At 44.1% G+C, this 27,622-nt stretch overlaps 1 protein-coding gene across 3 annotated transcripts; it reads right to left on the bottom strand.

Annotated features, from left to right (window-relative positions):
- Positions 1-27,546, bottom strand: LOC103190298 (basic leucine zipper and W2 domain-containing protein 1). 3 transcript variants are annotated; one of them, XM_042336465.1, is made up of 12 exons: positions 27,358-27,546; positions 19,534-19,605; positions 18,259-18,435; positions 11,889-11,983; positions 11,228-11,293; positions 10,734-10,869; positions 8,596-8,705; positions 7,221-7,391; positions 4,628-4,774; positions 1,337-1,475; positions 759-881; positions 1-97 (listed from the first exon to the last, which is right to left on the bottom strand). In XM_042336465.1, exons 1-12 carry the CDS (start codon positions 27,398-27,400, stop codon positions 69-71), a joined length of 1,308 nt encoding a protein of 435 aa, XP_042192399.1. In that variant the 5' UTR covers positions 27,401-27,546; the 3' UTR covers positions 1-68. The 3 variants fall into 3 exon arrangements, with proteins under 3 accessions (XP_042192399.1, XP_042192401.1, XP_042192400.1); XM_042336467.1 differs by lacking the exon at positions 27,358-27,546 and adding an exon at positions 22,589-22,640; XM_042336466.1 differs by lacking the exon at positions 27,358-27,546 and adding an exon at positions 22,366-22,419.
- Between the last annotated feature and the right edge of the window lie 76 nt (positions 27,547-27,622).

Below are 27,622 nucleotides of genomic sequence, written 5' to 3' on the forward strand. Positions count from 1 at the left end.
TTCAATTCTACAAACCCTGTGGTTTATTAAAAATACAGAACATGATTTCAACTGACAGTCTTCCACCTTCAGTCCTCTTCACTTTCAGACTCTGATTCTGTGGAGAGGAGAATACATTTACCATATAGACAAACTTCAGGCCTTCAATATAGAACATATGAGCTAATAATAATGTTAGATGTGCGTCTTGATTTCCTCTTCATTCTGATACTGACGATTTCATTCTACTTACTCAAAGCAAGCAAAATGTAGCCTCGTGTCTAACTGTAGGCATTGGCATACAATTAACACGTTTTATATTGTCAAGAAGTCCACTGCCTGATCCATAAGAAGGTGAGCAATTACAATTGAATTACTTTTACACAGAGGTGATAAATCTGCAAGATGGCAGAGGGGCAGAACGTGTAGCAGTTTTCACATGTCATTTTTAGTTTCCAAACAGCCAGTTAAATTTGTAATGAGAGATTAGATAGTAGGCAACAGTATGCCAAAAAGGACAGGAGGGGTAGAAGATGCTTTTTGGTCTTGTGCACGGCTATATGATAAAAACTACCAATCATATCCAATTTAGAGAAATTGGCAGACAACATACTTGTAGATATTTCACAACCGGCCTGACTGTATTATCTTCACCATATTCAATGTCTCATTTTGGACCAATAGGTCTATGAATATTTTTAAGTGTATCTCAACTGTGTCCTTAGAGAAAGTATACCATCTTTAATAGTACAAATTTAATCAAGACTGTCCAATTTTACCTTCTTCAGCATTCTTGAGCCACTCAACAAATTTCTTCATTTGCTCAAGGAAGATGCTCCTTCCTTTTGCTGTACTGGGTTCTTTGTACCATTTCAAGATGGCTTCTTCACTCAGAACATCAGCTTAAGGAGCAAAGGACATGACAATCATAATACTGTCAAAAGAAAAACATTTTTCTCTAATCCTATTTGTAACGAGTAAAATTCCACCAAATAGTTACATTTCAAGCAATTACATCCTAATGTTTCCGAATCATGCTGAGGTTTACCTCATTCTCAGAACACAAATTTTAACCCCAAAACTTGCATGTATATATAGCCTTTCATGAAAGATAACAAGGAATAGAAAGTCAATCACAAAAATAATCAGCGCTCGGAATGGCCTCTAATTACTTCCAAGCTAAGAGGAGAAAAAAACAGCAATCATATTTAGATGTTCAAAAGATTGCTTTTGATCTGCTCAGATTGCTTAGGTGTTAATCGATTGCTTTCACTCTACTTATTTGTCCAAGAGTTCATCTGATTAAATTATTGCCTTTTAGTTTCTTTCACAGTATCTGCGCTCCACAAACATATACCTTTGTAGAAAAGCACCACAATTTTCTGAAAGGTCTTCATAAATTGAATGTTGTCATAACAGTATTCTTGAATCTTCAGCAGCAAAGTCAGCTCAGACTGACCTTGGGTTGTAAAGGCAGCTAGAAGAGGGCTGTATTGCTGAAAGATCAAAAGAAAGACAATTAATACATGACGATGTATTTTATATGGAATCTGGTTTATCACATATGTAATAGTCAAGACCATCTGTACTGATTTCACATCGCTTACATGTTCACCCTCAAAGCAGAGTTACTGCACTTTATAGTGCTTTGGAATGTCCTACCATCATCAACAACATGTGTTTATATAGCACCCTCCACCCAGGGTAGCGTCTCAGAGCGCTTAACAGTGGCGGAGCCTGATTCCAAGCCTGGGGGAGGTGGCCGTAAGCATGGACGGGAAAGTCATCATTCAGGGCTTGAAAGAGGGGAGAGAAGGGGCAGGGGATTGAGGGGAAAGTGTTCTAGAGTTTTGGGGGTTAGTGGCTGAAAGCACGACTTCCGATGGTGGGGCGGAGGGTGTGAGGGAGCCGGAGGTCGGTGCCAGTCAAACGTACGTGAAAAGTGCTATGCCAAATGTAAGGATTAATTTTATATGGCAAATAAAATTTAAATCTTTCAGGGTATTAGCTTGTTTAAAAGATTCAAACACTAATTTCCCATTAAAGGAATTCCAAACCACTCCCACCTGGTTGAACATAAGTGGTCCAGGATTGACACTTTCATACAAATTACATCCCATGATATGAGTCTTCCCAGGACAGTTTCCCCACACAACCTTTATCCTTGCCTGGTAAATTAGGAGCATCCTATCAGGATTACATATCATCTCTTGCACTCTTGGATGTATTCTAAATTATCTCTTCTTGTTCAATTTGATGCAACAGATTTCAAAAATGGGCCACTAGCACATTTATTTCCCTTTGTGCGACATATCGTGATCCAGAGTGCTTCCATTCCAACTGCATCCATTTCAAGCGCTCTGGGCACTACCCCGCGTGAAGGGCGCTATTTAAATGCAAGTTGTTGTATCAGTTCCCACATCATCTCACGGGCCACTTTTCACGTTTTTCACGTTTTTCAAAACAACAGGCCTGGACTCATAAATAAATTCTATATGCTACAGGGAAATTATAGTTTAGGTATTACATTACATCTTTTGTCTCTTGATTCACCCAGTTTTTCATGTCTAGTTTTCATAAGTCAAAGTGAGACTTGAATCTTCTGCCCTGAAAGGCTTATATAATTTTTTTTTTGAATGAGGCGATATTCTATACATAAGTAATCCGGACCACCGCATTACTAAGTTTGAAACTTGAATAGGAATCCTCTAGTGCGGCCTCCTAGCTCTACTATACCTTGTTTGGAAGATCAAACACAAAAATACCAGAACTATAAAAATGTATTGAAATAATTGAACTTTTCCAGGAATAATTTAAGCTCAGTGATAATATCCAGACAGGCCATAATAAGAATAATAGCCCCCAACACCCAAGTGTCCATGTCCACAATCTTTCCCCAGTTAAAAAATGCAGCCGCTAAAACTGAGAGCTTATAAATTCATAGAGGAAAAGGACTGGTCAAAAAGGAAATAACCTAGCAGGAGAATTTACCTTCTCCACATTAATAATAACAACAGTATTAATCCTCACATTTGTTATAGCGCCTTATCACTTTGTTGAGATGATTCAAAGAGCTTCACAGTGAACCGTTACTCCAGTAACATTCAGGCGTGCAGACGTGTGCATTTGACCACCACAGTTGGGAACCAACAACAAGATTTCACTTATAGAGCGCCTTTTACGTCGAGAGGACGTCCCAAGGCGCTGGACAATTGGGTCGGGACCCGAGCAGAGGGGAAATGGTCAGGTTGAGGGGTGGGAAGGGAGGGAGCGAGGAGGGGGTAGAGAGTCGAGAGGGGAGCTGAAGGCACAGTCAAAGAGAAAGGTCTTGAGACCGGCCTTGAAGGAGGAAAGGGAGGAGGCGGCGAAGGCACTGGGAATGGAGTTCCAGAGCCTAGGGGCTGAGGCTGAAGGCCCGGCCGCCGATGGTAGGGCGGTTGGGGCGGGGGATGTGGAGAAGACAGGAGCCAGAGGAACGGAGGGTACGGGCAGGTAAGTAGGGGGATAGTAGGTCGGAGAGGTAGGAGGGAGCGAGGCCGTGAATGGCCTTGTAGGTGAGGATGAGGGTCTTGAATTCGATCCTCTGGGGGATGGGGAGCCAGTGGAGGCGAGCGAGGGTGGGAGTGATGTGGTCCCGAAGCCTGGTGCGGGACAGTACACGAGCTGCAGAGTTCTGAATGACCTGCAGCTTGTGGAGGGAGGTGCCGGGAAGGCCGGCGAGGAGAGAGTTCCCATAGTCCAGCCTTGAGGTGATAAAGGCGTGGACCAGAGTTTCAGCAGCGTGAGGGGTGAGGTAGTGCCGTAGTCTTGCGATATTCCGGAGGTGATGGAAGGCGGTGCCAGTTGTGGCGCGGATATGAGGGAGAAAGGACAGCTCAGGGTCGAACCGAACACCGAGGTTCCTGATGGCTTTGAGAGGTGGAGAGTGCAGCCTTGGATGCTGATGGTGTCAGTGCCAGAGGTGCGGAGGCGCTGACGTGAGCCAATCAGGAGGGCCTCAGTTTTGCACAAGTTGAGCTGAAGAAAGTTGTCTCTCGTCCAGGACTCGATGTCGGACAGGCAGCTGTCAGGACATTGGTGGTTGTGGAGTTGAGGGTAGATGAGGAAAGGTAGAGTTGGGTGTCATCCGCATACATGTGGAAGTTAACCCCATGTCTGTGGATGATGTCACCAAGGGGGAGCATATAGAGGGTGAAGAGGAGGGGACCGAGGACAGAGCCCTGAGGGACACCGCACGAGACAGTGCGGGGGCTGGGGAAAAGCCGTTTGTGGAAACAAAATGAAGACGGTGGGAGAGGTACGACCTAAACCACTCAAGGACAGGGCCTTGAAGGTTGAGGTGGGAGGACAAGCGGTGGAGGAGGATAGTGTGGTCTACCGTATCGAACAAGATACAACTAGTAATTTACAGTATCTGAGCAACAGCACTCATGCTCAGAGCTTAACACCAGTACTTAAGAAAGTCAAAGTAATATCTTTTGAGCCAATTCTTTAAGCCTTTGGCTAATTTGAAACAAGTACCCTTCCTGAATAATTTGATGCAATTGCACAATCAGTGTGACTTGTAATTCTCCAAAGGCTACATTACAAATCTGACTTTTGCAAGATGGATTTTGCATGATGGAAGATGTATTACAAATAAAGTTACCTTTAAGTGCTTAATGGCTTGTTCCGTTATTAGTTCTTCCTTCTTATTCCATTCCACCGCAGCCATCACACTGACCCAGACAATACTTATTGTGGTCTGCTCAGAGATGCCGCTTTTCTTCATCTCTTCTTTGGCATATGTGATAATCTGTTAATTAATTAAGATATTTTAAGCACTTTGTTCGTTTTACGTCAATTCTAATCCCTCCCCTCAAATTGTCCTATTTTTATTTCCTCTTTTAGATGAGTTCATATCTGAAATGGCCTGTGTACATCCCTGCTAAATAAGCAGTGTGAGCTGTTACTCCTGTAACATTCAGGGAATTGGCTCCCCACAATGCATCTAAATACAAGAGAACAAAACCCACCGAAACAATGAGTAATTTCTGCGAACTTGTGGGTTGCACACCATTTAGCATCCACTTTAAGCAAACCTCCACAAAAAACAGTAAAATATATTTGACAGACTCAGATTTTCCATTTTAAGATGAAAATCTATAGCATTGCAAGGATTCAAATTATACAACATTTTCCTGAAATAAATAGTATTCATGAAGGAATAGTTTTCCAAGAGTAATAATACAATAGTGTTAGGGTTATCAAGGTTAGGGTTAACAAGGTAAACAAGCTCTATCTTGCTACAACCTAAGAACAGTAGCAATTTCATGAGAAAAATTATAATATAATAATCCTTGCATTTGATACAGTGTCTTACCACATCTTCAAGGCGTCTCAAAGCGCTTCACAGAATACACTGTAAAGTGCAGTGACTTGTGTATTTTATGGGTGAAACGAGGCAGACAATTGCACACATCAGTTGTGGAGTGAGTGACCAAATTATTATTATTTTTAAGGGATTAGTACCCCCTGGAAAGCAATCCGCCAATCGACTAACATCGGGTTCCTACTTACTGCTAGGTAAACAGAGGAAAAATACCTGAAGCAGCACACTGATGTTGTTGTTTTACGTGGCTGTCAGCAATAGAGCAGGGCTTTCTGTGATCAATATATAAACTGATGCTAGCGGAAATTTAAAAACAAAATGTAAAGCTGCAGCTTGTAATGACAGCAAGAGAAAGAAACCTTTTTTACCAAAGGACACAGTTAATATAATTATCTTGTTCCTATAATTTCTGCATGGTCAAACTCAATCTATTCATGGTATGTATACTGAGTAGAAACATAAATATAGTATCAGTTATAGGTGGGAAAGACAAATTTATTCTCAATAAACAGAAGTGTGTGTGAACATCTGTTTGAGGGCTCACTGTCTGCAGAACAACTTTAATTCATAATTGCGCAAGTTGAGTCCAGGCCAGTGGTTACCAGGATTCCGCTGGAAAACTGGTATGCTATTAAAAGGCACAGACTTTAGGCAGGGTCATCGGTTCAACTGGAAAAAGCACAATCTACCTGAAAGAACTACCTCAAGCAGAAAAAATACAGAATTAAGATTCATAAAGCATATGATGAATGTGACCCAATTGGCATATTAAGCCAAGTATGCGTAATACATAGGTATCAAATTCACAAGTTAGTACTGCAGACAAATTATAGCAGTTTACCACTCTGTCTTTTTTGCTCCCATAGGCTGCTCAATTGAAATAATTGTACAGATAAACTTCAACTGAAAGCTCAACTGACACTATTAAAATTGATTTTAAAAGTTGCCTTTGTGTTTCAGGATCATACCTATGGTTAGATAACTTCGAAACATTCAATCTCTTCATTAGTGTTAGCCAATACAATGGGAAATTGCACACTCATTTTGGAGCTAACAGTTTCTTGACAAGTGCCAAATGGGTTGCTTGGATGGAATGGTAAAAATGCATCTTTACATTTTGTCCTTGATAAAATGGTTTGAACTATTCAATGTAAGCTAGAGAAATTTCCATGTATAAGGTGGCTTACAACTCTCAGTCTGAATCCTCTTAAACATGGTAATAGGTTTCCACATAAATTACCTAGCTGACCAAAAAAAAGGTCTGATGAAAACATTCAAATCGCTCAGCAAGCTCAGTATGAGTAGAGAAACCAAATTAAAGAGGAGTCTTACTTAAGAGAGGTATCTGAATCGATAGTGGAAATCTAAAGCTTCCAGGGCTTCAAACAACTTGCCTCACAGTGAGGGCCTTGCATTTCAAAACAAAAAAAGAGTAACACCAACGAATGTTTTCAAGCCTAGACAAATGTGAGTATCTATTAAGTTGGACTCTATACCATATAAAGGAGACAAGGGAAGCATCTAGATTTAAAACTTGATGCTATCCGTTCCTGTCGTAGAACATGCCATTTCCATCAAGGTGTTATAGCAAGTGGCCGATTCCAGAAATGAAAACATAATTCAGTAAATTCAAGTTTAAAACTCAACTAAATTAAAATCCTGTACCATTTACAATATATTTTATAAGCTTTACAAAATTAACTGATTTGGAATTAATTGAGATAAAAGAAGTTGTGTAATGCTTTTAAAATATTTTGTACAAAATTATTTTCCAAATTGCTCTGATATAATCTTGATAAAAGGTTTACTAATTCCAAGTTAAAAATTGCATTTGGTCTAAGTGAAAAATTGCACTAACTCATCCAGTTACCTCTTTGATAGGATCACCACGAGCCATTTGATCTTGGAGCTCCTTCTGTATCTCCTTCCGTGCTCCAAGAGATTGTTGGCCACGGACAAAGTCTGAAAGTTCCTTTAAGTCTGCATCAGTGAAGTACTTAACAAAATGATCATAGTTCTGCTTGTTAGGCGGGAACAATTCCTGTAGAACAAAAACATTTAGAGGGCAATATTTCAGAATTACATTATTGTTTCTCTTTATCAAGTGACAAAACTGTACATTTTAAACGTCTCAATAGGTCAAATTGAGTTCTCCAAAAGAAAACATCCAAATCCAGATTAGGAAGGTGCTATATTGGACGGAATACACTTAACACTGTGTTTACTCCTTACCTCTCCCACAAACTATAAATTTTAAAAACCCAAATACAGAATCATACAACTTTTAATCTGTAGCTGTAGCTTGCTTAAAAATAGTCACTACACTTTACAATAAATCCTGTAAAGCACTTTGATATCTTCCCATCATAGGAGTCATATCAAATGCAAGGATTATTATTATTTATAATTTCACACTGTTTATGTACTCAAAGCCTTTAACCACTGCAGAAAGTTGAGTAGTATCAATCCAGATTGAACAAAATGGGCAATTCAAACAAAATATTACATTTTCTACTTATTTTTTTCCAAAGGTTACTACTGTATCTACTTTTTAATCTCTCCTAGAAACTATAACATTTTAAAGCGCAAACACCCACAAGCGAGAGACCTGGGTTCGATTCCCGGCATGGCGAAATGTTGGGCAAGTTTCCTTACTCCACACGCCTGTGTTTACCTAGCAGGAAGTAGGAACCCGGTTGTTAGTCGATTGGCGGATCGCTTTTCCGGGGGTAATAATTCCTTCAAAAAAAAATAATAAATTGGTCACTTCAATCCATGACTGTTTGTGGAACACTTCTGTGTGCAATTGGCTGCCACATTTTGCCCACGAAATATATAGTCAATTCCACTTTACAGTATATTCTGTGAAGCTCTTTGCAACGCCTCAAAGACATGATAAGGCGCTATATCAAATACAAGGATTATTATATTTATTATTAACTATTTTTTTCTCCTCTCTCTACACTCCCCTCTCCAGGCCCCCATCAACCACCACTTTAACAATATGTTGCAGTATGACTTTGCCCCTTCAAACAGCTTTTCCAGAGACATTTTGTTTTACATGCAACTCTTAAAAAGATCAATCACAGATTGGATCTGCCCATCTTTACTGATGTGGCTGAACATTAAGCTATGGATTTTGTCCAAAACTTATCAACATAAGAACAATCATTGTAATACTTTCAGATATATACTATTTTGAGTCTTGAGCATTGTAGTTTTAAATGGTTGATTTTGGTACTCACCAGTAATCTGCTGTTCATGCCAACTTTTCGAAGGCTTCCTCCAACAGCATTAATGTCTTTCTGTGATATCCAAGATTTGAACAATTTCACAGCAAATGCTGCCGAAACACCTGGAACAAGCGATAGAACAAGGTTTGGCAATTAATTCATTCTTTTGTTTGTGCCAGTTATGCAACCAAAGTCAGTTTTTTTTTTGGAGGTACTTGCAGTTATAAAAATGGTTAAATCCTTATATTGATCAGAAGAAAATGTCAAGGCAACAGATTTAGGAACCCAAGTCACAAGATTAATATTAACTGACTATAGTTCAACCTCTGCATGCAAAAAGCTATATATATATATATATGCCATCCATTTTAGGACATTGGTCACGTACAAAATCCCACTTTGCCCAGTTTTGAATAGAATATAAACTCAAATTTAACAGCGTCAGTTCACAAAGATATTCTATGGCCATGTTAAAAGCAAATCCGAGGTTGAAGTACATTCAACTAAGAAATATTGTGCCTATTGCAGGTAACCTAAAGCATTCATCTTCAGTTGATCTCAATACAAACAACAGTACAGAAAATTGACACTCAAGACGACAAGATCTACATTTTAGAAAAGCTTGGAGCAATGCAGTGCAGATTTAGAACAAATGCTTATCAAAAGCACAGCTGCCTTACACATACCAGGGAAACCCTCCACATATTGAAGTACACCACCACATCACAAGTAAAATGGGCAACAACTTTTTATGCCCAATCACGCTACAACACAAGGAGATACATTCCAGTCAGAAAAAACACTGAAAGTGGGAAATGTTTCAGATTTGATCTGAGGAAAGGTAAATTTCTGAACAAACCAACACATCCTTTTAGTGAAATAAAACATTATTTGGTAAGAATCTACGCACACAAATCAGGCAACTGAATGCAAGAATAAATAAATAAATATTGGAAGGTAAAGAACATCAATTTAAATGGGATTAAAGTACAGTAAAACTCACAAAAGTTGTGTCAGTCGGGACCATAACATTTAAGATGGCTTGGCCAAAGTATGAGTTCCAGGCAAACTCGCATAAATCGGATTTTATATGATTAACCCATGCGGGGACAGGTTAAGACTTCATTTCAATGTAATATTTGAAACAAGCGTGGCCAACAACATTCGGTAAGCAGCACTGAGTTAGGAGATGATTTGCTATTCATCCAATTTATAAAATACGACTCATGCAAAGAAATCTAAATGTTTTTTGGTAGGAAATTAATAGCCAATGGTGCATGTATGACATATGATTATACGATTTAAATAGATAAGACTTGTGTGAGATTTATTGTTAAACATTTCATTGGAGGAACTGTGCAGGTATGATGGTGCATATGGCCACTTTTGTATTGACGTTCTAAAGTTCCACTGAGAACTCCCGTATCAAACATTCATTGTTCAAGTTTTACTCTTCTTCTTTGAAGCCATTACAAGTATTATAAGAACAATGGTGAAAAAAGGATCAGCAACAAAGTACCCTAGATCTGGTTGTCAAGAAGATTGACTTGCGCTTCTGTTACATCGTATTTCTTAAAAGGATAAAGGACCCAATGGGAGGAAAAAAGGAAAGAATGTTCTGTTCAAAGTAATTGCCCTAGCTATAGAAGAAACATCTATTTAAAAAAAGTATTTTCCCTTTAGCAACGAACACTCCCCTCAATCCATCTCCTCAGGAGATGCAGCGACATTTAACAAATTGGTGCATCTCAGAAAGGTTGAGTTTAGTTTTAAACAGACACACTTGAGACCAATAATACCAAGCCAGAGCAATAATTTACAATGATCGGTTGATGGTCATATGGCTTCTAAATCACCCTTCCTGAGCCCAAAGTAACCACTTCTATATGTGGCCAACTCCTCCCTGCAACAAGTCAAGGGACCAGTCTAGCAACCAAGGCTCAGTATTCCTGGGCTATAAATGAGGTTTCTCAGCACTACCCAAAAATATTGGTAGGGAAGTGGTTTGAAAGAAAGTTGGATCTAAATTTTGATTAATTAGTAGTATACCCAGCTGTACATCCTCAATATCTTTAACCAGATATTGAGGATATACAATTATTTATTCTGCAAACAGTGGAAACCTTTGAATGACAAATTGTAGAGTTTACCTTCTTTGACCAGGTTTTCATTGAAGAGGCTGCTCAGAATGGAAGCAGACAGTGTTCCATTGCTCAACAATATTCCAGTCAGCATGGCCAGCTTGGTTCGCTCAGATTCTGTAAAACCTTTCAGGAATAGCAGCAGCTGAAACAAATCAAATTTGGAACATCGTAAATGCAGCTGTAATGACGGTGTAATAGTCTGCATTTTCAGATTATTTTCTTACTCCTCTCTCTCCCACCAGTCATCTGTACAAGCATCAAATCCCACCTTTCACTTCTCTCCCTCTTTCCCCTGGCCATCTATACATGCCCTTTTCCTTCACCCCCGCCACCCCTCTGTTTAGTCTATACAGGTAAATAGTTCCCCAGTTTTCTCCTCTTCCAGTTATTCTGCAGGAGACAACTCATAAATAACAAATCAAATTTGACACACACAAAAAATATGATGACACAATTTGTAAATTTTAGTTTTTGCAACAGTCACTTCAATAAATTCAAACCTTTTTGATTTCCTCTTCAAATCCTCTCTCCAGGTATTTATAACGCCTGATCAACTTATTAAAAACCTGTAAAATAAAATTAGAATCACAATAACAAGCATCATGTGTGGAGGCCATATAACTAAAACTACTAATTGATTTACAGATTACTACCTTGCACATTTCCTAAAGCAAAGAGAACAACAACAAATTACATAATTTACAGCACCTTTCATGTCGTGAGGACGTCTCAAGGTGCTGGACAGTCAACGATTTGGATTCGAACAGGGGTTGGAATCAGGAGGGGTGAAGGGTAGGGAGGGCATGGGTAGGAGGGTGGCTGAAGGCACGGTCGAAGAGTAGGATCTTGAGACATGCCTAGAAAGAGGCAAGGGAGGGAGCAAGGTGAGACTGTGGGATGGAGTTACAAAGGGTGGGGGCAGAGAGGCTGAAGGCCCAACCGTCGATGGTGGGGCGGGCCAGGAGGGGAACGTGGAGCGGGCCAGAGCCTGCTGAGTGGAGAGATTGAGTTGTTGCTTGCAGGTCACAGAGGTAGGAAGGAGGAAGGCTATGGAGGGCCTTGAAGGCGAGGACTAGGATTTTGAAATTTATCCCCTGAGGGATGGGGAGCCAGTGGAGCCGGGCGAGGGTGGGGAAGACCATAAAAGACAAGAAACCTTACCAGAGCATAAGCACGTATGGTCTCTAGGTTTTCTTGTGCAGCAAATACACAGACATCGGTGCGTGTCACGTTATCAGCAAGGGTACCACCTGGAGCTACAAAGTGGAAAGAAATGAGCAAAAGTAGAAACATACATCTTTTGTAGTACAACCTACTCAACTAAAGACAAAAACCAAACAACAAAAGCATAAATGGATTATAATCCATTTAATGGATCAATTGATCCATTAAATGGATTATAATGGACTATATTTTTGTCAACTTTCAGTTAAGGCTTTCCCAGGACTTGATGTCTGATAAGCAGTCTGTCAGGACAGCAGTGGTCCTAGACTCGCACTTGGTTATTGCTTACCTGTTGACCCAACCTCATGGGCAGCTGAAATATTTTGCTGGGAAGCCAGCTCCACTCCAATTCCACATAAGAAATTGAAATGGATACTCAGCATACAGCATTTTATTGTATTTCAAAAACTGTGGAGCTTTTTCATCTGCCTTATATTTTCCTCCAAATTTAATTTACACCCAGATTCAAATGCATTGTCTACACCTAACTGTTTATAGGATGTGAAACAACAACACCAACTTGGATTTATATAGCGCCCTCCATACCGGATGGCGACTCAGAAATGGCTTTACTTCTAATTAATCTCATTTATAAACTACTTGAGACATTATATGTATAAAACACTATATTAATGAAAGGTTTGTGGATGGGAGTGAGGGAAACTTCTCAGTATAAACCGCTTAAACCAGACACATCCGGGGCAGACATTTTGTCCGCCTTAAACAGCATCCGAGGTTAACCAAAGTCCCTCACCTCTTCCCACCCAGCAGAGGAGCGGAGTCAGCACCTCCTCCCTCCCATTCCCATTGGGCGCAAAAGGGACCAATTAGCAGTGGCTCCAAGGCGATTGACAGCTGGAGTCGCTTGTGAATGGATTGGCATCAATCATGATTTGACTCTCCCCATTCACACCCTTGTTGCTTCCCCATTCCTCTTCCCCCTCACTGATTTGACAGCCCATACCCGCTTGTGAATGGCTGGAGTCCACTGTCAATCAATCATGATTTGACTCCTCCCATCCCCAAGCTGCTCGAGACACAGAGTAAGCAGACGAAAGTGGTGACAATCAGTGCGGCATTTGCCCAAAATAACCAGATTTTGCTCAACTTAACCATCGTAATTAAAATAAGTGTGCATACTTAAGCGGCTTCCACTGTATATAGAAATAAATATATGGTAGTTTTGATCTACAAGGCCATATTACTCATTGTTTTGAACCTAAAGCAACCTCAATTATAAGATAACCACCACCATTTTCAAATATATAATGGGGGAAGAAAGTAAAGAGTATTATATGGTAATTATAGAAGTTAAAAAAAGAATAGGTACATTAAAATGACCCTAATAAACATTTTCCATACAAATAATTCTTCACGGCTGTCATGTCATTGTATTGCATTCTATTATCTCTTTCTCCCCCACTCCCCTCCCCCTCTCTCTACCTGTTCAACATCTACTTCTGTCCTTCCTCCCGCCCCCAAAAAAGTTATGTGCGTGCACACAATATGCGACTGACTGGCACATGCAGAGTCACTATAACTTTGTACATGTGTGCAAGAATGCTAAAAAATTCCACAAAACAACTTGCATTAAATAGCACCTTTATTTAGGATAATATCTCAAGGATGTTAGGGACTCAATTCCCTTACCTAATAATTCCACTTGTGCTAATGCCATTATTTGCCTGGCATCATTAACTGGACATTATTTTGGTTCGTTCATGAACACAAAGAAAATAGCTTTTTTTTAAAAAAACAAAATTAGGGAAAAAACCTCACCTTTACATTTGGAACAATACAATTACCATTTTAAGAAATCTCAGTGGGGGGGTAGGGGGTGGAGGAGAAAGTAGGAGAATTTGTGAAGATCAGCACAATAGACTCCACCCCCCATTTGTCATCCAACTCCTATTCATCTCCAATGCAAGAGTCTTGACTACAAGTCAAGAGACTTGACTACAGTAATCATGACTTAAGATAGAAAGTTACTGGAGAGTCCAGCAGACAATATTAGGTTGTGCATACACATGCACATACAGGATGGAATTAGATTTATAAAAGAGATTGCCAAAATATCACATAATAATGAATCACCACATCAATCAATCTTCACAGCAATGCAGTGAGAATTTTTTTTATTAAAGAACAGGATTTCTTCTATTCTCAATTTGTTGATGGCCATAATTCTAGTCATACTGATTTTCAAGAGAGGATTTATGTTCCAGTACAATTGCCATAGTTTCATCAACATAGCTACTGTGGTACCTCTGCCAAATTCATTCATTCATCCTTAATTATGATGGATGACACAGGTTTCATTGGAATGAATTTTGTAATCAGAATATTAAAATCCTTAAAGACAAAAGTTATATTTGTTTTGGTAAAACGATGGACAAAGACATGGGCTGCAGAGTTCTGTATGATCTGTAACCAATGGAGGGAGTAGCTGGGGAGGCCGACAAGCAGGGAGTTTGTGTAGTTGAGCCTGGATGTTATGAATGCGTATATGAGGCGGGCGATGCTGCAGAGGTGGGGAATGGCAGAGCGGTTCATGGCATAGATGTGGGGTAGAAAAGGCAGTTGAGGGTCAAACAAGACACAAAGGTTCTGGACTGGCTCGGTGAGGTGGAGTGTGCATCCTTGGATGGTGATGTTGTGAGATGTGGAGGCCTGAGATGTGGAGGCACTGACGGGAGCCAACCAGGAGAGCCTCGGTCTTGTTGACATTCAACTGAAGAAAGTTAGCTCTCATCCAGGACTTGATGTTCGACAGACATTCTGTCAGGACAGCAGTGGTACTGGAGTCAAGGGTGGAGGCAAAGAGGTAGAGTTGGGTTTCATCCGCATACATGTGGAAGTTGACCCCATGTCAGTGGATGATGTCATCAAGAGGGAGCATGTAGATATTGAAGACGTGGGGACCAAGGACAGAGAGAGCCTTGAGGTACGCCGCACGAGACAGTGTGGTAGCTAGAGGAGAAACCGTTTGTGAGTGAGGGGTCAATTTTATTTGGGCGATTGTTAGCCAGGACACTTCTTTTCGAATAGTGCCTGGGATCTTTAGGGTCCACCTAAACAGGCAATCAGTGCCTCAGTTTAAGAACAACAACTTGGATTTATATAGCGCCCTCCACGCCGGACGGCGTCTCAGAGCGCTTCACAATAACGGATCCCAAGGCTGAGCCAGGGGGAGAGGGAAGAAGGTGGCCAAAGGCGCGGTCGAAAAGAAAGGTCTTTAGTCGAGATCTGAAAATAGGAAGAGGGGGCAAGGCAAAGGGAGTGAGGAAGGGAGGTAGTGACTGAAGGCACAGCTGCCGATGGTGGAGAGGAGGATTCGGGGGACAAGGAGGAGGCCAGACCCATTGGAGTGAAGGCAACGGGCACTGTTGTGAGGAGAGAGGAGGTCAGAGAGATAGGGGCTGCAGAGGTGTGGAGGGATTTGAAGAGAAGAGTGAGGATCTTGAAATCAATCCTCTCTGGGACAGGCAGCCAGTGCAGTCTGGCAAGGACTAGGGTTATCGGGGAGCAGAGTTTGGTGTGGTTAAGAATAATAATAATAATCCTTGCATTTGATATAGCGCTTTTCACATCTTCTACACATTTCAAAGCGCTTCACAGAATATACCATAAAGTGTAGTGACTGTATATTTGTGGGCAAAACGCGGCAGCCAATTGCACATGGCAGGAAAAATGCGGGCAACAGAGTTCTGGATGACCTGGATTTTATGAATGGTAGTGGAGGGGAGGCCGGCGAGGAGGGCATTTGAATAGTCCAGCTGAGAGGTGACAAACGCATGGACCAAGGTTTCGGCTTTTGGGGTGAGATATTGGCGGAGACGGGTGATGCGTAGGAGGTGGAAGAAAGCGGTGCTGGTGAGGGACTGGATGTGGGGAAGAAAGGATAATTGGAGGTCGAACCTGATGCCTAGGTTGCATACGGGTTCGGAGAGTTTTAGGGGGAGGTCGGGTAGGTGGAGGAGGTGAGAACCGTGCAATTTAAGACGTTGACGAGAGCCAAAGAGTACGGCTTCTGTCTTGTCAACATTTAGCTGAAGGAAATTTGCGCTCATCCAGCGCCTGATGTCAGGCAGGCTGTCAGAACATCAGGGGGTCACAAAGTGAGGTGGAAAAATAAGTTTAACATCTAATCCAAAGGACAGCACCTCCACTAATGTAACATCCCCTAACACTGCATCGGAGTGTCAGCATAGGCTATATGGGTTCCAAGTCCACAACCTTTCTGACTCAGGGGAGTGAATGCCATCACCTGAGCCAGGTTAACACATGGGATCAGTTCCATACTTTGCTTCACCAACTGGGGGACAAGCAAACCAAGTTAATGAACACCCCTGTTGGGCTAAGAAGATGCTTGAGTATTTCTTAACTGGACCAAACATAGTGGTTCGAGCACTCGCCTCGCAAGCAAGAGACCTGGGTTCAATTCCCGGCAGGGTGAAACATTGGGCACGTTTCCATACTCCATACACCTCTGTTTCCCTAGCAGTAAGTAGGAACCTGGTTGTCAGTCGATTGGCAGATTGCTTTTCCGGGGGTAATAATTCCTTCCAAAAAAAATAATAAATTGGTCACTTCAATCCACGACTTTTGGCGGGACACTGGTGTGCACAATTGGCTGCCGCGTTTCGCCCACAAAATACAGTTAATTTACTACAGGATATTCTGTGAAGCGCTTTGAGATGTCTAGAAGACATGATTCGATGTTACATCAAATGCAAGGATTATTATTACTAAGTAACCAAAATATATAACAACTTGAATTTGTATAGCGCCCTCGACGCTGGACGGCGTCTCAGAGCGCTTCACAGTAACAGATCCTGGGACCGAGCCAGGGGGAGGGGGAGGAAGGTGACCAAAGGCACGGTCAAAAAGAAAGGTCTTCAGCAGAGACCTGAAAATAGGAAGGGAGGGAGCGAGGCAAAGGGAGTGAGGAAGGGAGTTCCAGAGCCTCAGGGCATAGTGGCTGAAGGCACGGCCAGTGAAGGTGGAGCGGAGGACTCGGGGGACGACGAGGAGGCCAGACCCGGAGAAACGAAGGCATAATAAGCCATCTATAATAAGCCATCAATAAGGCATATAAATAGCCATCACATTTTATTAAGCCATTACATTTTGGTTCTGGAGGCCTGCTAACCATTGACCAACGTCTCAAACTTAATAATGTTACAATTGCCAGGATACAACTCAAACGACAGGATAAAAACCAAGGGAGAATTAAATCATTCTATGATTTCATTGAATAACTTCACATAAAAAATTATCACTAAGAACACAAAAGCTAGTCAATGGGCTTCGTTTTTGTGAGTTGAAAATGAAATCCATATAACAACGTACTTCAAGCCATGACCCGCTCTGCCTTCCCTTACCTCCGTAACATCGCCCGATTCCGCCACTGAAACACTTGTTCATGCCTTCATCACCTCCAGGCTCGACTATGCAAACGCCCTGTTTGTCGGCCTTCACAACTCCTCCCTCCACAGGCTGCAGATAATCCAGAACTCTGCGGCCCATGTCCTCTCTCACACCAAACTCCGTGACCCCATCTCCCCCATCCTCGCCTGACTTCACTGGCTCCCTATCCTTCAGAGGATGCAGTTCAAGATCCTGGTCCTCACATACAAAGCCCTCCAAGGCCTCGCCCCACTCTACCTCTGAGACCTCCTAATCCTCCTACCAACCCGCCCGTTCCCTCCGCTCAGCTGGCTCCGGCCTGCTCCTCGTCCCCCGACCCACCCGCCCCACCATTGGCGGAAGAGCCTTCAACCACTTTGCCCCCAAACTCTGGAATTCCATCCCCCAGTCACTCCGCCTCGCCCCCTCCTTAGCCTCCTTCAAGTCCCGCCTCGACCATGCCATCGGCCAGCCCTCCCCTACCCTCCCCCCTCCCGACCCCAGCTTGGTTCTGAAATGCTGTACTCTGTTCAGCGCTTTGGGATGTCCTTCTAACGTTAAAGGCGCTATACAAATGTAATGTTGTTGTTGTACTTCAATGATGTAAAAGTAAACTAAACACACTGAATTCCAAAATTCAATTCCAGGCAAGAGACTCAATATAGGGGAGCTCCAGTAAGCAGTTGAAAGAAATTAAAATTAAAAGGATTAGGTTACTGTCCAGATAATTTTACCTGAAGAGGTAAACATTTTAAAGGAAGGAATGTACTTCATATGTCCAGAATTCCTTCTACAGCTATACCAAATATTGCCCTCTTTCAAAACAAGGACAATTGGCCTCTAAAAACTGCAAAACAAGATGTCAAAGAACCGTAAGAGTTCACATATGAGTCCTCACCCAGCATACCACCAGCAACCAGGATATCAAATAGTGTCTCAGCATAGCGACGATAATCAAGCTTTGCTCCAGAAGCGTCAAGAAATCTTGCTACAGCTTCCAAATCACTGCCAGTTTCATTCAGACCCTGGATGATGGAATCTTGAAACTGAGTAGGCTCGAACTTCTCTTTTTCATCTGCAGAGACATTGTGAACAACAAAGTGTATTGGTACAAGTACTTCCATATTGTAAATTACATGCAACCCTGAATCCTATTGCATCGACAGCAATATATCCCACATATAAAACTTGAGTCAAAGTAGTTTACAGTTATCAATTAATGGCAATGTCAATCACAGTGCAAGCTTATTGTCTTGTTACAATACAGCAGCCAACAAACTATTATTGTGTAGAGCTCCACCTTGCTAAGGTGTTGATGTGAACCATTGTAGCGATGTGGTGGAGAGAGTGGAAGAGAAAGACATGGAATAGAGTGTGGGAAAAGGCAAACAAATTAAAAGACTCCAGGAAGCTTACAAGCTCCCACACAGCCCCCTCTCCCGCACAGCTATCCGCTGATGATATAAGTGGCTAGGGAGATGGATACAAAAATGGGCAAAGGGAAGTTGCTCAAGTAGAATCCAAGGCAATCTATTTTCTGATAGTAAAAGTAGCTTATACACCCGCAATCATAACTATTTGTGAGAAAGCAGTTAATACAGTAGAACCTCACTAATCTGGTCACCCAAGGGACTGGGCAAAAGTGACCTACTTCGTGAGGTGACCTGATTACTGAACAGGTCGGATGATTCAGGTCACTGATGTAATGTTAAGGGCATTGGTAATGGGCAAGGGTGATGAACATTCAACAACCATACTTTGCAATCTTATTAAAATAAAGACATTGTCACATTTGAAACAAAAGCCGTCATGTATTCAGCCTTCCTTTTGAGAATGCATCCAACTTGTGTTCTGTCAATGCCATAGATCACAGCTAACAGTCTATGACTTTTGCTCTCACTGTTTTTGATTAAGTCCAATCTCTCACATAAGGACAACTCCTTCCGTGGTGGCATGTTTACAGCACTAACCAAAAATTGCCCACAGGAGCCCAGGTTAGGCAATTGTGAGATGGCTGGATTACCAAGATGACTGCAAACCGGGTTTCTACTGTATATCCATAGATTTACAGTATGCAACAAGAAAATCTACATTCAACAGGAAGGTAGAAATGATTCAAAACAAAATTTGTGACAATTTAATGCTTCAGTAACAATGCTTCCAATAACATTACCTCTTTTCCTTGGTCTATAATGAACGCCAGTTAGTAATGGCTTTGGCTGCTTTGGATTATTCATAAGACACTCTGAAATGTAGAAAAAACGGTTATAACTTCACACAAAAATAATCTAGGGTTAATTACAGAATTCAGGACCACTATTTCTAAGACTAATAACATAATTTGAAGTTAGAACAGAATATGTATGCTATTCCATAGCAGCAGCAATTTAGAACATCTGCCAGCATAGTGATATTTAAAATAGCCAATTTGACAAAATGAAAGTAAGCATAACGTAATCATGTTTCCTCAACGCTGCTACTGAAAATTAAAGTCATGAATACTTTATTTCTAACAATAAGTGACTTTTTTTTCAGATATATTATATACATGATGCTCCAAATCAATAATATGTTTGGATGAGAGAATGCTTTTACTAAACAAATGCTCTATTAGTGGTGACTGTCTTTTTAAAAAAAATCTTCTACAAAATGTGCTGACTTAGAACACGTCTATTTTAAATGCTAACATCAGTTCAGATATAATACTGGGAGGAATCTGCAGAGCCTTCACTTCAATCCAAACATCTAGTGACCCAAACTCAATCCAGGAGACTAATTTCTCTTGGTTTGCTTTGCAATTCTATTCAGGAGGCAGAAGATTTGTTTCAATGTTACCTCGCCCCCAGCTTTTTCTCCATCTTAGTTCCATTAATGAGCCAATTACAAAGGAAAACAACAACAAGATTCCATTTATAGAGCGCCTTTCACGTCGGGAGGACGTCCCAAGGCGCTGTACAGTTGGGTCAGGACCCGAGCAAGGGGGAAATGGTCAGGGTGAGGGGAGGGAAGGGAGGGAGCGAGGAGGGGGTAGAGAGTCGAGAGGGGAGCTGAAGGCACAGTCAAAGAGAAAGGTCTTGAGACCGGCCTTGAAGGAGGAAAGGGAGGAGGCGGCGAAGGCACTGGGGGATAGAGTTCCAGAGCCTCGGGGCTGAGAGGCTGAAGGCCCGGCCACCGATGGTAGGGCGGTTGGGGCGGGGGATGTGGAGCAGACCGGAGCCAGAGGAACGGAGGGTACGGGCAGGTAGGTAGGGGGATAGTAGGTCAGAGAGGTAGGAGGGAGCGAGGCCGTGAATGGCCTTGTAGGTGAGGATGAGGATCTTGAATTCGATCCTCTGGGGGATGGGGAGCCAGTGGAGGCGAGCGAGAGTGGGAGTGATGTGGTCGTGAAGCCTGGTGCCGGGAAGGCCGGCGAGGAGAGAGTTCCCATAGTCCAGCCTTGAGGTGATAAAGGCGTGGACCAGGGTTTCAGCAGCGTGAGGGGTGAGGTAGTGCCGTAGTCTGGCGATATTCCGGAGGTGATGGAAGGCGGTGCCAGTTGTGGCGCGAATATGAGGGAGAAAGGACAGCTCAGGGTCGAACAGAACACAGAGGTTCCTGACTGGCTTTGAGAGGTGGAGAGTGCAGCCTTGGATGCTGATGGTGTCAGCGCCTGAGGTGCGGAGGCGCTGACGTGAGCCAATCAGGAGGGCCTCGGTTTTTCGCACGTTGAGCTGAAGAAAGTTGTCTCTCGTCCAGGACTCGATGTCGGACAGGCAGCTGTCAGGACATCGGTGGTCGTGGAGTTGAGGGTAGAGGAGGAAAGGTAGAGTTGGGTGTCATCCGCATACATGTGGAAGTTAACCCCATGTCTGCGGATGATGTCACCACAGGGGGAGCGTATAGAGGGTGAAGAGGAGGGGACCGAGGACAGAGCCCTGAGGGACACCGCACGAGACAGTGCGGGGGGTGGAGGATAGGTGGCATATGCTTATGCGGAACTCTGTTAGGTTTGTATACTCTTGAGTATGGCTATGATTCAACGAGGTGTGTGACACACGGGGAAACCTACACATTTAAAAAATTCCCCACGTGAAAGAGTACTCTCTCCCTGGAGGGATGCACACTGCTGGGGTGGGAGCAGCTGGGTTGGGAGAGGTGGGAACGTGCAGGGAGGCAGGGAACAGGCAAGGGGTGGCAGGGAGAGGCGGGCAAGTTGCCAGGGAGGGGTGGGCAAGGGTGCCAGGGAGAGGCAGGGGAGGATGCCAGGGAGGGGCGGGCGGGCTGCCAGGGAGGGGCGGGCGAGGGTGCCAGGGAGGGGCGGGCGGGGGTGGCAGGGAGGGGGCGGGCGGGGGTGGCAGGGAGGGGCGGGTGGGGTGCCAGGGAGGGGTGGGCGAGGGTGCCAGGGAGGGGCGGGCGGGGGTGCCAGGGAGGGGCGGATGGGGTGCCAGGGAGGGGCGGATGGGGTGCCAAGGAGGGGCGGATGGGGTGCCAAGGAGGGGCGGATGGGGGTGGCAGGGATGGGCGGATGGGGTGGCAGGGAGGGGCGGATGGGGTGCCAGGGGGGGGCGCATGGGGGTGGCAGGGAGGGGCGGATGGGGGTGGCAGGGAGGGGCGGATGGGGTGCCAGGGGGGGCGCATGGGGGTGGCAGGGAGGGGCGGATGGGGGTGGCAGGGAGGGGTGGATGGAGTGCCAGGGAGGGGTGGATGGAGTGCCAGGGAGGGGCGGGCGGGAGTGCCAGGGAGGGGCGGGCGGGAGTGCCAGGGAGGGGCGGGCGGGAGTGCCAGGGAGGGGCGGGCGGGGGTGCCAGGGAACGGGCGGGGGGAGGGACCGATGGGGTGGTAAGGAATGAGGGGGGGGGGGGGGGATGTTTGTGCAGGACGGGCACAGTTCGCCAGCAGCTGATCCCGGTTGGTGGTTGGCTGAGGGGGAGGGCCGGTGGGAGGGGTGGGGTGGGCCGGGCAGTTGGTTGGTTGGAGTGGGGGGGGAGGGCCGGAGGAGGGGTGGTGGAGGGTGAGGGAGACTTACCGATAAGAAGCCCGCGGTGACAGCCAGTGACGCGGACAGCACAGCACAGCGGCGGGCACCGACTGACTGTTATAAGGTGTAACTGGTCGCCGGCAGCGAGAGGCTGTGCGCACGCGCGGCTTTGGGACCGCTCAGACTCTCCCACTGGGGCTCCGGTTGGGGGGGGGGTCTGACAGTGGGAAACCCCGTGACTCAGTGAGCGGCGGCGGGAGGAGAGACTCACTCGGAACTGCAGCTCCACCACCGCCTGAAATCGACGCTCCTCACGTGACTCGGGTCTCCGATCGTCCGTTATCGCGACGATCCTTTTCAAGGTTTGAAAAGCAGAACGTTCTGCGGGGCCCGAGCGGGTGACTGTGTTGACCTCCACGTATGTCCTGCCCGCCGCACCCTGGCCGCCTGACTGACTGACTGACTGACGGGCTGTCGGGCCTGGGCCGGGCCCGGGCCTCGCCCTCACGAGGCTGGTGTCGCCTGACGTGGTTTTGACTGTTGACGCGGGAAAAGTCACCAAAAACCAACAGCAGCCAATGGGGGCGGCAGGAGTGGCACAGAGGGCAGGGCGGCATCGGGCTGGGGAGGGGAGGGGGGCACAGAGGGCAGGGCGGCATCGGGCTGGGGAGGGGAGGGGGGCACAGAGGGCAGGGCGGCATCGGGCTGGGAGGGGGGCACAGAGGGCAGGGCGGCATCGGGCTGGGAGGGGAGGGGGGCACAGAGGGCAGGGCGGCATCGGGCTGGGGAGGGAGGGGGGCACAGAGGGCAGGGCTGGGGAGGGGGGGGGCACAGAGGGCAGGGCGGCATCGGGCTGGGGAGGGGAGGGGGGCACAGAGAGGGCAGAATCAGGGTTGGCAGTGACAGACTGGCACAGGTTAGGGCAGCATCTGTGGTGGGCAGCCTCCGGGCTGGGGAGAAGGGGGTGTTGGCTGGGCCTGGGCACGAGGCGGGTTCAGGGGGTGGGGAAGCGGAGGCGGTTAGGGACGGGGTCGGAAGGCACAAGTGGGAAATGGATAGTCGGCAACAACAGTGAGGAAATTAAACCGGTTTGACACTGGTTCACAGGGTCTGCGCCGCCGTGTGCAGTGCATCAGGTTGAAAGGTGTGCTTTTTCACTGCTCATTTTGCAAAAAGGGTCCGGATGACCGGTGCCCCCCTTTTTTTTGTCGAAATGGGACAGAGTAAAACTGGGTTGATAGTACTTTTGAAGCAATTTCATGCATTGCATTTTTAAAGCACTTTTAATTTGAGTAGATTGATTTTGGTAATATAGAAACAGGACCGGGACATCCAGCCCCTCGAGCCTGTTCCGCCATTCTATAAGATCATGGCTGTATGTGTACCTCAAGTCCAATTACCCGCCCTTGCCCCGTATCCTTTAATACCCTGACCTGACAAATCTATATCCACCTCAGTCGTGAAGATGTGAATGGATCCAGCGTCCACAGCCTTTCGAGGAGAGTGTTCCAGATTTCCTCTACCCGTTGGGTGAAAAAATGCCATCTAATTTCACTCCTAAATAGCCAAGCTCTAATTTTAAGATTATGCTCCCTTGTTCTACCAGAGGAAATATCTATCTACCCAATCCAATCCCTTTATTATTTTGCAAATGTCAATCAGATCACCCCTCAACCTTCTAAACACAAGGGAATAGAGACCAAGTTTATGCAACCTGTCCTCATAATTTAACCCTTTTAGCCCTGGTATCATTCTGGTGAATCTGTGTTGCACCCCCTCCAGAGTTAATATATCCTTCCTGAGGTGTGGTGCCCAAAACTGAACACTACTCCCAATGAGGTCTGACCAAGGCTCTATATAGTTGAAGCATCATTTTCTCATAATCCAGCCCCCTCGAGATGAGGGCCAACATCCCATTAGTCTTTTTGACAACTTTTTCTACCTGTGAGCTTGTTTTTAGTGATTTGTGTACATGGACACCCAATTCCCTTTGTTCTTCCACAGTTTGTGCTTTTAGTTAGAAATCGATCTGCTGTTTATATAATACAAATGTACTCTGATATAGAGCCTTTCAGGTCGGGAGAACATCTCAAGGCATTTAAAAGTCCAGGCTTGGCCCCCCGAATTGGTTGTGGGAGCAGATGCCTGAAGGTGTCAACGAGTTAGGTCTTGAGACTGACCTTGAAAGAGGTGAGAGTCGGAGTAACGCAAGGATGGAGTTCCAGAGAGTGGGGACACCGAGGCTGAAAGTCCGACTGCCAATTTAAGGGTGGATAAGGGGGTGGGGGCGTGAAGTAGGCCGGTGCCCACTGAATGAAGGGAGTGGCTGGGTCTAAGTATTTCTAACCTTTCTGTTTTATTTCATATTTCCAGTATTTATTAACAGTAATTTTTAGGCAGGAAGGATTTTAGTCCATCTAACTTTCCATACAATTCATTTGATATATCATTTAATAACCCAGGAACCTGTAGGTCCTTTGTGAAATCTTGTTCCATTACATATGATGGTGGTTCCACATGCCTGCCACTCCTTTACAAATAAAAATTCAATACTTTATATCCTCTTATCATAGTAATTTGAGTTTTTTTTTTCTTTTTATCTTCATTATAGGAATAGCTGATCCTTTGGACCAAGTTTAGTAAAACCTCAACATGAGCTATGTAATATTTTTGTAATACTTGAATTTAATATAGTGCCTTGAAACAATGTCTCAGAACTCCACACCATTAAGCTCAGTTACTTATTGTAGGCAGATAAGGCAAATAATTTACATTTGATGCATACCCAAGCAATATTGATACCAGACATTTAACAGACCATAATGAGGGCTTTTTGGAGGATTCAGATGAGGGAAGAATATTAATCATGACTTCCTCAATATAGTGCCTTGGATATTTTTAAATTGGGGGTCAATGATTTTAGGAGAGGAGATTGTGTTGCAGTGAATGTGTTACAAAAATCTATCAATGAATTAATTCAGGAATAACTAATCTGTCTTTGCTAGAACAATTGACCAGAGTTTGAAATTGGTCACTAGGGGCAAGATTTATCCCACTCAACACCCCATAGCCCTAATGGGTAGGTCGGTCATAGCTGCACAAGCAGTGGGAAGGTCATACAGTCAAAGATTTTGAATGGTTTGGTTGTCATGGTATAACTTATCAAACAGAATATTGGAAAAGAGCCACAATGAGCCAATGATTTATTTAAAACCTCAGGGATTTTGTCTGTGACTGAATTCTTGATGGAAGGTAGATTAGATATTGCTTCCAATGCTTGTATAGTAAAGTTTACAGCTGGAGACTTTTAATGTACTTCCTTTACTAGAGTTCTCAGAGAGCATAATTTAATGCCACGCCTGCCATCCTTAAATTTCTTTTTGAGTGAGATTACCAATTTAGTGCCAATTACTGTTCAATTATTGGAAGTGTGTGGTGAGAAATTGTCAGATACACCCAAGAGTTATGAGAGCACTAGGGAGGTGTTTTGCAAGTCCCAGGCTTGTATCTTCAAAAACTCCCTAATAATGGGTGACATTCCTTGGAAGTGACTGGAGAGAAGCCTTGTGATGCTTATCTTCAAGAAGGGAAACGTGGAAACTCATGGAGACTTGCTGAAGCATGGTGCAGTGGAAAGAACTGCAGCGTGGGGATAGGAACTTGTGCTGAACCGGGTTCTTACTTACTGCAAGAAATCCAGTCCGTGTTGAGTTTGTTCTCAATTGGAGTTGTATGGGAGGCTAAATTAGCCCCAGGAAAAGGAGGGAAGAAAACTCCCTGGGGTCCATGCTTCTTGTCCCTCTTCATCACCCTCTGCTGGTTTGTGTGTGCAGCAACAGGGTGGGGAGAGGTCAGGATGGGTGTGATTCCATGATGTAGTGTTCTATATAATCATCTTAAATCTTAACTTGAATCATGCCATTTGTTAAATATTAAAACACTTCTAATGTATTTTAAAGAGGTGTTTTAATGTATTTTAAAGACGGTGCTAATCTGCTGTATAGTCAGCCTGGTGATCCATGTAATTAATCAGATTTTATAAAAGCACTAATGAATATTCTGTATCTAGAAGAAGTTAAACCAGGAAACATATTTAGATGGTTAAGGTACCCAATTCGTGCAAAAGCATATCCATTGCCATTGCTTTGGCAGCAGGTTTGCAGTGATACTGCAAGGCTTGCCACTCGCACTCTGACCTCTCCATCCATGTTCTCCTACACTGTTCCAATAAGCCACAGCACCTCATTTATCTGGTTAGGGACCTTACTGCATTATTAACACCTCTCTAACCCATCATTCCCTGTCTTCTACCCCATTTTCTCCTTTGCCTTCCTTGCCCTGCCTTCCCCCTCTCTCTCAGCCCTTAAAATCCTCTCCCTCCCAACATGCCCCAGTTCTGACGAAGGGTCGTGGACCCGAAATGTTGACTCACTTTCCTTTCTGCGTAGATGCTGCCTGACCTGCTGAGTGTTCCCAGCGACTTCTATTTTTGTTTCAGATTTCCAGCATTTGCAGTATTTTGTGTTTTGCAGTGAAGTCTTTTCTTTTGTGTGTCTCACAGTATCAACACTTTGCCTGGCTCCTGTGTACAAAGACACTCTTTCTCCCTCTCCTCCCACACTCATTCATTCCAACTCCAAGATTGCTCATTTTTAACAGTTTTATACAATACACCTGCCAGGAACTGGATTGAAACTTTTATTTCACCAACATAGGCGGGATTTCAACTTAGGTGGAGTTCCACTGTTGTGCATGTCACCTTTGAGACATCTCAATGATGTATTAAGACACTATATCAAATGCAAGGATTATTATTATTTACCTCAACCCCAAGGAGTCCCTGACCCCATTCTCTTCCCTTCCCACCCCCCTGTACAGAAAGGGCACTGCTTGCAGCGAACCTCAAATCAAAATTAACAAATAACGATTGCATTTAGCATTGCTCCTTTTGGGCCGGCACATTGCTGAATATACGAACATCCATCCTACTCTCTCATTACAGTGTAAGCAGCAACAAGTTAATGAAAGTCTTGCACTTACTCTTCAGTTTTTTCAATGAAGGCTTCAGCTGCTTTTGGATCATTCTTCAGAAATATTTGATAAGGGCTCAAAGATTTTACAAATCCTAAGGCCCATGATATTGGTATCTTGCGAATGCTGGAAACATTGTCAACTCTAAAAGAGAAAATACAAATAAATATCAACTTTGAAGCACACTATTGTGGAGTCCTGTAGCTCAGTGGTTGGAGCACTCACCTTGCAAGCAAGAGACCTGGGTTTGATTCCCAGGCAAAGTGGACCTTTG

The sequence above is a fragment of the Callorhinchus milii genome, unplaced genomic scaffold (genome assembly GCF_018977255.1).
Source record: "Callorhinchus milii isolate IMCB2004 unplaced genomic scaffold, IMCB_Cmil_1.0 Scaffold6, whole genome shotgun sequence".
NCBI lineage: Eukaryota > Metazoa > Chordata > Chondrichthyes > Chimaeriformes > Callorhinchidae > Callorhinchus > Callorhinchus milii.